Source organism: Polypterus senegalus, chromosome 4, assembly GCF_016835505.1.
Source record: "Polypterus senegalus isolate Bchr_013 chromosome 4, ASM1683550v1, whole genome shotgun sequence".
Taxonomy (NCBI): domain Eukaryota; kingdom Metazoa; phylum Chordata; class Cladistia; order Polypteriformes; family Polypteridae; genus Polypterus; species Polypterus senegalus.
In genome coordinates, this window is record NC_053157.1 from 230,458,958 (window position 1) to 230,471,570 (window position 12,613).

The following is a 12,613-nucleotide window of genomic DNA, read 5'->3' on the forward strand; positions in this document are numbered from 1 at the left end:
TGAAATGAGTAATATTAAAGAAAGGGACATGTCAGAGTCACAGTAGGTCACATTTGTCAGGAATATGTCTAGAGATTTAGTTGACTGGAGTTTGCTACAGGCCACCATGTGGTGAAGTTTCAAATAATTCTATTGTATCTGTTGTTATTCCACTTTAGGCTGATGAGACCATGATCTGGTTCGGCTCTTACCTGCATATAAACCCATTGTCCAGAGGTTACCAGCCACCCCCAAGACAGTTCACAGATGGACAATGGAGGCTGAGGTGGCTTTGAAGGAGGCCTTTGAAAACACTGACTGGATAACACAGTCCCTACAAAGACAGTGAATTGTTTCCCCAACAACAGATCATGGATCCTAAAGTAACTGAAAGCCCTTCTGAATATGAAGAAGAGAGCCTTCAGGTCTGGAGACAAGGATAAAATCAAGAAGGTGCAGTTGAACTGAAGAAGCAGCTCCATGAGGGGAAAGCCCACTAAGAGACCAGCTTGAGCACCAGTTACAACAAAACAAATTGTGGTCCAATTACCAAAGAAAGGGCATTCCAGTGATCCCAAGGACTTCAGACCAGTTCATCTTACTTCATATATCAAGAAGACACTTGAGAGGCTGGTTTTAAACAATTATGAACTATGGGTTGAGCTGAGCATTGTCTGTGGTTTGTCTATCAGACACATATTGGTGTGGAGGACACTCTCATCTCCACGCTCCACAGAGTCTACTCCTACTTGGACCAAGCCGGCACCAGTGTGTCAGACTCATGTTCTTTGACTTTTCCAGTGTTTTTAACATCATTCTGCCTCATCGGCTGGGAATAACCTCAAGGCTTTGAATCTTGATACCCCAATAATCTCCTGGGTCATGGACTACTTGACCAACAGAGAGAAGTTTGCGAGGCTGAGGGACTGTGGCTCAGAAATGGAGGTTTGTAATACTGGATCACCTCAGGGATCTGTTCTGACTCCCTTTCTGTTTACCCCTCTAAATAATAGAATTCCAGTACAACACCAGCACTTGCCATCTACAGACATTCTTAGATGACTCCTCCATCATAGGGTACCACCATTAATAATGGTGATGTGTCAGAGTACAGGAATTCAGATTTAGACACAGGCTCACGAAGCTAAGCAGCACCACTGGTGGTCTTTTCTGCCCATTGTTGTCAGGCAATCCGATATTTCCACCGAAAGTACTTCTTAAGGTCATTTTTGAGATAACATTTTCAAATATCTGCACAAAGACCATTTATTTATTTATTTATTTAATTTGTTTATTTGTTACTTATTTATTTGTATTTACATATTAATTAATGAATTGGCTGTATTATTTGTACTGTGAGTCTGTATTCTTGTTTTTCTGTTTCTGCTGCTGTACTCATCTGAATTTCCACCAGGATTGATAAAGTTTATCAAAAAAGCTGAGATTGACATCAGTGGTCCACGATATAATCAGAACACCAGTGCTGGATTAACCATATAAGCAAAGTAAGCACATGCTTAGGACATCAAGGGTAAAGGGGGCACCACAAAAATTTTTCATGGCCGAATTTATCACATAAATTATTAAATTAATTAAATCTGTAGCAATTTTCAAAATTTAATGAAAAATGAATAAAGCCTCCCTGTACCTCCCTATGCCGTCACTGTTCATTGATGGCGCTTTACACAGTGCGTTCTGCATACTGGTGCCATCTACGATGGGGAATTCCCATTTCATGGTGATTCCCTTAAACGCCATGTTATGTCAAAATATTGTGAAAATTATTCGATTCAAAACAATATGTTTTTATATTTTTAAATAATAGTTGATTACAAATTATTATCATGTAATTGTTATGTTTCGTGAATTATCTGTTAAATTTCTATCGCGTAAAAAGCGTTATTTTCTATTTTAAGCAAAAACAAAAAATCATCCCAGTTTGAGGAACAAAATATTCTGGTAAGTCTATTTAATTCTATTCTTGGATATTTTTAAATTCATTTACATTATGTAAAAGTGAAAACCGTACAGCTGATTACTATTGGATAAAATTGTTTATAACATTTTTACTAATAAAGATTTATTAACAAATATTCTTCAAATCTTGTACTAAGAATATATGTAAATCGATTTGCTAAATTGTCACAAAAGCCATAAATAAATGAAATAATCAAAATGCTAAATCTACGGATTTCATGTCAAAATGAAAACGTACATTTCAAAAAAAACTTTAAATTCGACCCCAAAAGTTAAAATTTGTAAAATTTCAGATGCCATTTTCTCTTCAAGTAATGATAAAAACGCGATCAGATTTTTATTGAAAAGCAGTGCCGCAGAACAAAAATGTTTTTTTTTTTAATTATTTATTAATTTTATTACAATCAATACATAGCAATCAAGTTTTACAAAAAAAAGAATTATGCTAAGAACAGATCGATCCCCACCCTTGAGAGAGAGAGCAAGCCAAACGGTGTAAAATTTAAGGCTTGTAAAAATACCTAAATCAACAAATTCTCTGTGCTTTATAAAATCATTTCAAAATATTACTGATTAGATCCTGCCATGTTTTGAAAAAGTCTGCACAGATCCTCTAACTGAGTATTTGATTTTTCCAATTTTAAATAATATAACACATCAGTTTCCCACTGACTTAAAGAGGAGAGTTTGGGTTCTTCCAGTTTATCAGAATAAGTCTGCGTGCCAACAGTGTAGTGAATGCAATCACAATTTGTTTGTCTTTCTCCACTTTAAGACCCTCTGGAAGAACCCCAAACACAGCTGTTAATGGGTTAGGAGGGATTGTGAGTCCAAGACTGTCTGAGAGGTAATTAAAAATTTTTGTCCAGAATAATGTTAATTTGGAGCAGGCCCAGAACATGTGACCTAGTGAGGCTGGGGCTTGGTGCAACGTTCGCAGGTTGGATCATGCCCTGGAAACATTTTGGAGAGTTTTAGTCGAGACAGATGTGCTCAATATATAATTTTGAGTTGTATAATTGTATGCTTTGCGCATATGGAGCTCGAGTGAATTCTCTGCATTGCTACTTTCCACTCCTTTTCTGATATATTAATTGAGAGGTCATTTTCCCAGTGTCCTCTTGGATCTTTGAAAGGAAGGGATTGTAAAAGGATTTTATATATTGTAGAGATGGAGTCTAACTCCTTGAAATTGAGCAATAATTTTTCCAGCGTGGATGAGGGTGCAAGATGAGGAAAATCTGGAAGGTTCTGTTTAACAAAGTTCCTGATTTGAAGATAGTGAAAGAAATTTGTAGCTGGAATGTTAAATTTGGAATGTAATTGTTCATAGGATGCAAAGACGTTGTCTATATAAAGATCTCTAAGCAAGTTAATTCCAAATTTTTTCCAGATATTAAAAACTGCATATGTTTGTGAGGGTTGAAAGAGGTGGTTCTTTTGCAGGGGTGCCACAGAAAGAAGCTTCTCCGTCTTAAAATGCTTTCTACATTGGTTCCAGATTCTAAGTGAGTGGAGCACAATTGGGTTATTAGTGTATTGCCGATAACGTGTGTTTATTGGAGCACATAGCAGGGAATACAAAGAAGTACTGCAGGATTTTACTTCTATTGCGGTCCATGCCTGTATATGTTCTTCTATTTGTGTCCAGGTTCTTATCGACTGTATATTTGCCCCAGTAATAAAACTGGAAGTTAGGTAGAGCCATGCCGCCTTCTGCCTTTTGTCTTTGTAGGGTCGCTCTTTTGATGCGTGGATGTTTAGAATTCCAAATAAATGAGGTTATTGTTGAATCTAATTGCTTAAAGAACGATTTATTAATGTATATTGGTATGTTTTGAAATAAAAAGGAGCTTAGGAAGAATATTCATCTTAACAGTGTTAATTCTTCCAGCTAGTGTGAGATGAAGGGTTGACCATCTATGCAAGTCTTGTTTAATTTTTTCCATGCAGACGACGAAATTTTGTTGATATAGAGCTTTATGTTTACTTGTGATGTTTACCCCGAGGTATTTAAACTGTTCTGCAATGATAAAAGGAAGGGTGTCTAATCTAATATTATATGCTTGAGAATTCACTGGAAAGAGTACACTTTTATTCAGATTAATTCTGAGACCAGAGAGCTTTTGAAATTCTGTGAGTGCTGCTAAGACTGCAGGCACAGAATTTTCTGGGTCCGATATATACAGTACCATGTCATCTGCATATAATGAGATTTTCTGTTCCAGTCCTTCTCTGCTAATCCCCTTTATCTGATCAGTATTTCGACAATGTATTGCCAGTGGTTCAATGGCAATTGCAAACAGCAGTGGTGACAAAGGGCATCCTTGTCTTGTGCCACGTTCTAGTTTAAAGTAGTCTGAGCAAATGTTATTGATGCAAACTGAAGCTTCTGGGTTAGTATACAGTAATTTAATCCATGCACAAATGTTCGGGCCAAACCCAAACTTCTCCAAAATAGTAAAAAGGTATTTCCATTCAATCATGTCGAATGCTTTTCTGCATCCAATGATAATAATATTTCTGGGGTGTTTGATTTAGTTGGTGAGTATATTACATTAAACAGGCGTCGAAGATTTGAAGATAAGTGTCGGCCCCTAATAAATCCAGTTTGGTCTTGTGATATTACTGAGGGGAGCACTTTCTCCATCCTTCTAGCTATGATTTTAGAGAGTATTTTAACGTCGTTATTCAGAAGTGAAATTGGTCTGTATGATGCACATTGTAATAAGTCCTTATTTTGTTTTGGAAAGACAGTGATTAGTGCTTGGCGAAGGTTTGTGGAAGAGATTGGTTATCTCTGGCTTCTGTAAATGTTGCTAATAGGAGGGAGCTAGCTGAGCGGAGAATTTCTTGTAAAACTCTGCAGGGTAGCCGTCAGGGCCTGCTGCTTTTCCACCTTGGAGTGACTTTATAGCATCCAGTAATTCTGATAATGACAGAGGTTTATCGAGCTCCTCCACACTAATAGCGTCAATTTGTGGTATCTGTAATTTATCCAGAAATGCATTAGATTGTATATTGTCTTTGTAGCTGCGTTTTTTCCCAAAATTATCAAAGTTCTGCAGCTTCAACTCAAAAAATGGGATTCAACAAAAGCCTGACGCGCAGAAATGATTCCACAGACAAAGTATCTTCGTTTTTTAAAGTTTAGTTAAGTTTTAAAGTAAAACAGTTTACACAAAAAAAGGAAATTAAAATAGCAAAAAAAGGAAAAATTAATGTTAAGAAAAGTTCAATTCTAAGCTTAATCTTGTTACATCTCAAATCGTTACTATTTACTTAATATTTCTGAACCATTTCAAAACGGTCAGAAAACTGTATGCTTATCCCATTTCTAAGCTTAAATGGGTCTTTCAAGTCCTTCTTTACTGGGACTTGTTCCAAACAAACTGAGCTTATTATCACACTGTTATTCAGTTATAGTAAGAAGGTTCTATCTCTTGTTAACTATAGGGGGAAAAGACTATACCATAAGCTATGACTATGAAAGACATTAATATTCTATTCAAATTAAGCAAACATCAATATGAGTTTAACTCAAAACTTTAACTTTCTAAGATTGGCTCTTACATTTCCGGCCCCTAATTGGCTATGCAGGAGCTGAGACAATTACTTTACTTTACTTCAATATGAGCCAATTTCTTTTATATTAACTATTCTTCTTAAATCATTAGCAATAACACTGCAAACAAACATTTTAAAATTTCATATTTCAAACATTGGCTGTTTCTTGAAGCAGGCACAGTTTATTCACGGGTCTGTCAGTGTGCTGGTTTTGGTCTGCACACAAACTCTTCTGACTGCACCTTTGGCATCTGGCATTGTCTTGATGACTCGACCCATTACCCAGGAATTGCGAGGTGTAGCTTTATCTACAATTAGAACAACGTCCCCTGGTTCAAAATTTCTTCTTGGTGCAAGCCACTTTTGACGTTTTGAAGTATTGGCAAATACTCTTTTGTCCATCTTTTCCAAAACAAATCGCCATGTATTGAATTTGTTTCCAGCGTCTTCTTGGGTATGGTTCATTTTCTGAAATGAGTTTAGGTGGTATTTCAGGTTTTGTCTTCAATAATAACAAGTGATTGGGTGTGAGTGGTTCCAAATCATTTGGGTCATCTGATGTCTTCGTAAGGGGTCTGTTATTGAGTATTGATTCTACTCTACACATCATTGTAGGAAGGTTTTCATCATCGAGTGTTTGTTGGTTTAGTGTTGAATTTAAAATCTTTCTTATGCTTCTGATTTGTCTTTCCCACACTCCACCTTGGTGAGAGGCTGATGGTGGATTAAAATCCATTTGATTTGTTCTTGCATCATAGCGTCACTGATTTTTTTGTGTTCCAGTTTTTAATAGCTTCTCGTAGTTCTCTTTCTGCTCCAACGAAATTTGTTCCATTGTCTGAGCGCATGATTTTAACTTGTCCTCTTCTATCTGTAAATCGGAGTATGGCTTGGATACAAGAATCAGTGTCTAAGCTATGTGCAATCTCTATGTGCGCAGCTCTGGTTGTTAGACATGTGAAGATTACTCCGTACTCTTGACTAGACTTCTTCCTCTTTTGACTTGGAAGGGACCAAAATAATCAACTCCAACATTAGTGAACGGTGGTTGGTTTGATGCTAGGCGATCTTCTGGCAAATCTGCCATTTTTTGCTCACCTGCTTTCGCATTGTATCTTCTGCATGTTGTGCACTTTGAAATTATTTTTCTGATAGCTGAATTTGCTTGAGGTATCCAGTATTTCTGGCGTAATTGTGCGAGCACGTAGTTACGCCCACAATGTCCGACGCGTTTATGAATGTGCTGCAATATGAGAGAAGCAACATGTGAATGCTTGTGTAGAATTGCAGGATGTTTAGCTTCTTCGGCATTGCAGCTTTGCAGAGTCTTCCTCCAACTCTTAATATTCCATCTTGTATGATCGGGTCGAGTTTATAGATTTGACTGTTCTTTTAACACAAGTCTTTTCTTTAGAGCTTTTAATTCTTCTGGAAATTCTTGCTGTTGACTTAGACGGATAAGCTCTGTTTCAGCTTTAACTAAGTCATCTAAAGAAATTGTACTTGGTTTTAAAGTCGTTTATATTTTTCATGTGTTTTGTGATTAGTGATTCTTGTTCTTTTGGATTACCTTTAGTCTGACTGGCTTCTAGTTGAAATGTTTTTCTTTCATTTCTTAAGTGCAGCAGTAAGTCTTTAAACTTGAGAAACCAAGCTACTGCTTTCTTCAAGCGATGCCAATCTGAAAAGTAAGTGATTAGTTTGTTGATGGGTTCGGTCACCTCTCTACTCTTGTCATGTTAACTACACAAATTTTAGTTTCTGGATCATCTTCAAAGTGAATCATTCAGTTGATCTGGTCTTTTGGCCACTCACATTCTGACTTCAATAAGAAACTTGGACCATGTGACCATGTGGTGTTCTTGAGAAAGTTTTCTATGCTCAGCCCTCTAGAGCTTGATCAGCGGATTAAGGACAGATGTGACATACCTCCACTGTGAAGGTTGTGAATGATCTCTGATCACGGAGATTCTGTTTGCAACAAAGGTCTTGAATCGAGTGCTTTCATTTGAGATGTATTTTAGCACCGTGGTGCTGTCAGTCCAAAATGTAGATTCTTGTAAGGGCATTTGAAGCTCACCTTTAAGCATTTTGTCCATTTTAACTGCAACAACTGCTGCTGTCAGCTCCATTCTTGGAATCGTGACCTGCTTCAATGGTGCAACTCTTCACTTGCCCATCAGGAATGAACAATGCCTTTTGCCCTCTTCATTTGTTAAAACAAGGTAGGTGACAGTGCCATATCCATCTTCACTAGCATCTGCAAAATGGTGCATTTGTGCTGTCTTTATGGTTCCAAACCCAGTAGGTTTGAAGCATCTGTTCACTTTATAGTCTGTAAGTAACTTCAAATCATCCATCCATTTTTCCATTTCTGAATGTGTTTGACTTCTACTTCTTCATCCCACCCACATTTCTCTTTACATAAGTCTCTTAGAATAAGCTTTGCTGGCAGTAAGCAGGTGCTAGAAACCAAGTGGATCATAAACTGAGCTAACAACAGACAGATACCACGCCTTGTAGCGGGCTTGTTTTGCAACTTAATCTGAAATTTGAAACTGTCAGTTTCTGTGCACCACTGGATCCCAGGGCACGCTCTGTGGGAAGGAGACTGTGGCTCAAATCTAAGTCCTTTTGTTCATGAGCTCTGTCTTCTTCAGGTATGGACAATAAAACTGCTCTGTTGTTACTCACCCACTTAGTCAAATGGAATCCCCCTTTGAGGCATAGAGCTTGGAGGTCCTTTGCCAGCTTTATTGCTTGTTCTTCTGTGTCACTGACCTTAAACAGTCATCCACATAGAAGTTGTTGAGAATGGTGTTAACAGCTTCCTCAGGAAATGTATCCCTGGCATCTTCGGCTGTTCTACGCAAGGCATAAGAAGCACAACTGGGTGAAGAAGTAGCACCAAAAAGATGTACTGTCATTTTGAATTCTTCTAGGTCTTTACTTAGATTACCTTCAGGCCACCATAGAAAACGTAAAAGATCTGTGTCTTTGTCTGGTATCTTAACTTGGTAGAACATTGACTTAATGTCTGCCATTAAGGCTACTGGCTCCTTTCTGAATCTTGTAAGGACGCCAATGAGTGTGTTAGTTAGGTCAGGGCCTTTTAGTAATTGTTCATTAAGTGAAATCCCTGGTAGGTGGCAGTGCAGTCAAAGACCACTCGAATCTTATTTTTTTTTGGATGATACACACCGTGATGTGGAATGTACCACACTCTGCCTTCATTGCAATTCAGGCTTTTTTTGGGTACTTTAACAGCATAGCCATTGTCTATAATATCTTTCATGAAGGCTTTATAGTCTTTGTGGAAACCTGAATTTTTGCTCAATTTTCTTTTGAGTCCGATAGCACGCTGTTCAGCAATGCAGCGGTTGTTCGGCATTTTAAGTGATTCATCCTTCAAAGGCAAATTTAAACAATAGTGGCCACCTACCAGTCTCGCATATTCTGAGGCTATGCGCATGAACTTGATGTCCTCCTGTGACATTTCCTGCTTTTCTTCACAATTGTGCTCTGGAAAATCTGTGTTATACTGTTGCAGCAACATATCTTCAATCTCTGTTATTGAGACACGATTGATTGAATGTTTAGGTATCTTACCACTTTGTTTTGCGAGGTCGTCTTCTCTTTGTATGGTCCACCAACTACCCATCCAAGTGCAGTCTTCATAGCATGAGGTCCACCTCCTTGGCTAGGTATGATTCGTGACTGCTTGAAGATTTCTGGATAGTTGATTCCTATTAAAAGATCAACTTCAGAGTCAATACGAGATAGACGTACCTCTTTAAGATATGCCCACTTATCGATATCTTCTTGTAGTGGAATACTTTCTCTGTTCACTGGAATGGAGACCTGTGTGAAGACCTTTGGCAAATCAATATATTCAACATCATTGAGACCACAGACTTGTAAATCTGATAAAACAGAACATTGGGTTAGCATTTTTGAATCATCATCGTAATTACTCATAGTTTTGAGGAATACTTGCGTCCTTTTCCCTTGAAGGCTCAGTTGTCTCTGGAGCCTTTCAGTACAAATTGTTACTGTACTGCCGAGGTCTATAAAGGCATATGTTTCTACATACCTTTCACTTTTTTGGATTTTACCTTAACAGGAACTACTTGTAGTGCGCATTCTTCTCCAGCCCCTATAAAGATACAAGTTCCAGTCTCGGTTTCCGTTTCAGTAGATGTTGCCACACTGGCCGTAGCTTTAAATACTGCTCCACTGTTCCTTTGAATGTGCAGGATATCTGGGTGCTGTAAAGAACATGTCTGACATTTCATTCTCTCTTTACAATTCTTACTTAGATGACCCTGTTTGAGACAGCGAAAACATAAACCTTTAGATTTTAAAAAGTCTATTCTTTCTTTATGTGGCAATTCTTTGATTTTTTTACATTCGGCGAGAATATGTTGGTTGCTGCAAAATGCACAAGTATCATTAACAATATTTTTGACAAAGCTTTCTTGAGTCTCCTTTTCGGCTACATCAGAAATATTGGTGGTGAAAATACTTGATCTCTGTCCGTACTTCTGAGGAGACCTACTTTTGTCAGTTTTTTCCTTTTTCTCCATGTTACCTTGTGTAACATCTCCATAAAAGGGATCCATCATCATTCTCACCTGGCGATGTAGAAAAGTAATTAATTCATCAATACCTGCCCTTCTACTTTCCTTTTCTTTAAATTTAAAAGCCCAGCTTCTCCACTTGTCTCGTAAAGTGTATGGGAGCTTAGAGATTATTATACGAATATTTGGGTTGTTACTGAATGTATCTCGACTTCCTGCACTTGTCATTGCGTCTATACAACTATCAAGAAAAGATGCATATTCTCTCAGAGCTGCTATCATTTTGTTTTATTTGAGGCCACTTCAATGCCTTTTCCATGTATGCATCAGCTATGAATACTTCATCACCAAAATAAATTTCCAGTTGCTTTCTGGCCTTTTCATAACCTAGAGTTGGTGGCAGTCGCACACAGCCTTTAACTAGATCCTGAGCAGGACCTCTTGTGAATTGGATTAAATAATCTAATTTATCTTGAGGATTTTGTAACACATCTCCAATAGCATTATCAAAGGCTCTGATAAAATCTGCATAAGCTAATGGGTCTCCTGAAAATAAAGGGACCTGCCTATGAGGTACTTCACCACGCGGAGCTGGGGGTGCTGGAGCAGGTGTTGTCTTTTGATCAGTTAACGATTTTAACGTTTCATTGATTGCTTTACTACATTCGAGTTGGCCCCTTTGACATTCGGTTTGATTCTTCTGATATTCGACTTGATTCCGCGCTAGCACATTTAGTATATCATTTCCAGAGCTCTGAGTGTCGGTTTTTTCCAGATCTTCTACTTTAACTTTAAGTTGACGTAAGCGTTTCTAAGATACTATCGAGTGTCGATTGTTCAATCAGCACTGACGTAGAAGGTAATGATGTGGTTTTCTGAGCTAAAGAGTCAAGTCTAACATCAAAAGTATGTTTTAATTGAGGTGACGTCTTTCTTTTTTTTGGCTTTGTACGACCCCGTTCTTGAAATTGCATCTCTTCGAACTGATTTACTAACTGTTCATCAACTTTATGTGCTAACAGTCTATTTGCGTCTTCTAACCAAGCCGTAGTAGCGACAGTGAATTCATTCCATTTCTTATAGCGTTCGGTGAATGTCGTTTTCTGTTTCTGAATCGCTCCCTCCTTATTTAATATACAAAGTAGCTTTTCATGTAGTTCTTCTAGCTCTCTGTGTGTCGAACGAAAATCTCCAAATCTTTTTGCCACCATTAAGCGGTTTTCTGGAATGTTTTTAAGACTTTCGATCTCAGCTATGAACACATGAAGCTTATCTTCCCTCTGACTTATGTGATCTTTAAGATCTCTAATAATATTTTCTGACTTGAGTCTGAACTCAGATCACTGCCGATCTCACTTGAGCTCTGTTTAGACATTGCCATGACAACAGCTCGAGCAAATGACAAGACGTTTCTTGACAGCAATTTCGTCACAATAGAGACGTTCCAACAAAGCAGCAATTCCTTGAAACAAGGCTTCAATGACTCAAACCAAAGCACATCCAAAATGTCTTTTTCCAAGACGTCCTTTAATAATATCACAGTCTCTTAAATCTTCTTAAGGTACGGCGACCTTGCTTTCATTTACGATCATGCGAAGATAGTAGATTATATCACAGTACCTTCTGAATGATTCAGTTCTTTTCCTTCGTTGACGAGTTCTGTAGCAGAAGTGTCTTCTGTTCTCGAATGGTAGATTCCAGTTCAGGCCTTAGATAGCCAGTTTTCTGACGAAAATGTAGCTGCGTTTTTTCCCAAAATTATCAAAGTTCTGCAGCTTCAACTCAAAAATGGGATTCAACAAAAGCCTGACGCGCAGAAATGATTCCACAGACAAAGTATCTTCGTTTTTTAAAGTTTAGTTAAGTTTTAAAGTAAAACAGTTTACACAAAAAAAAGGAAATTAAAATAGCAATAAAAAAGGAAAAATTAATGTTAAGAAAAGTTCAATTCTAGCTTAATCTTGTTACATCTCAAATCGTTACTATTTACTTAATATTTCTGAACCATTTCAAAACGGTCAGAAAACTGTATGCTTATCCCATTTCTAAGCTTAAATGGGTCTTTCAAGTCCTTCTTTACTGGGACTTGTTCCAAACAAACTGAACTTATTATCACACTGTTATTCAGTTATAGCAAGAAGGTTCTATCTCTTGTTAACTATAGGGGGAAAAGACTATACCATAAGCTATGACTATGAAAGACATTAATATTCTATTCAAATTAAGCACACATCAATGTGAGTTTAACTCAAAACTTTAACTTTCTAAGATTGGCTCTTACAGTCTTCTTTAAACTCAGTAGTATATAGGGATTTATAGTAGTCTCTAAAAGTGTACATTATATTTTTGTGTTCGATGATTTTATCTCCGTTCGTGTTAGTAATTACCGAGATTGCGTTACGTACATCTTGCTTGTGGATTTGTTGCGCTAAAAGCTTATTAGCTTTCTCTCCATGTTCATAATAATAATGTCTGGATTTGTAAATTAGTTGTTCGGTTTCTTTAGTTGT

The 12,613-nt window shown here is 37.5% G+C and overlaps 1 protein-coding gene across 1 annotated transcript in view; it reads left to right on the forward strand.

Moving 5' to 3' along the window:
* Nucleotides 1-861: 861 nt before the first annotated feature.
* Nucleotides 862-12,613, forward strand: part of LOC120528886 — a 40,610-nt gene continuing 28,858 nt past the window's right edge. The window contains exon 1 of the mRNA XM_039752962.1: nucleotides 862-924. Coding sequence (XP_039608896.1) covers nucleotides 862-924 — 63 coding nt within the window. The remainder of the gene's footprint in view (nucleotides 925-12,613) is intronic.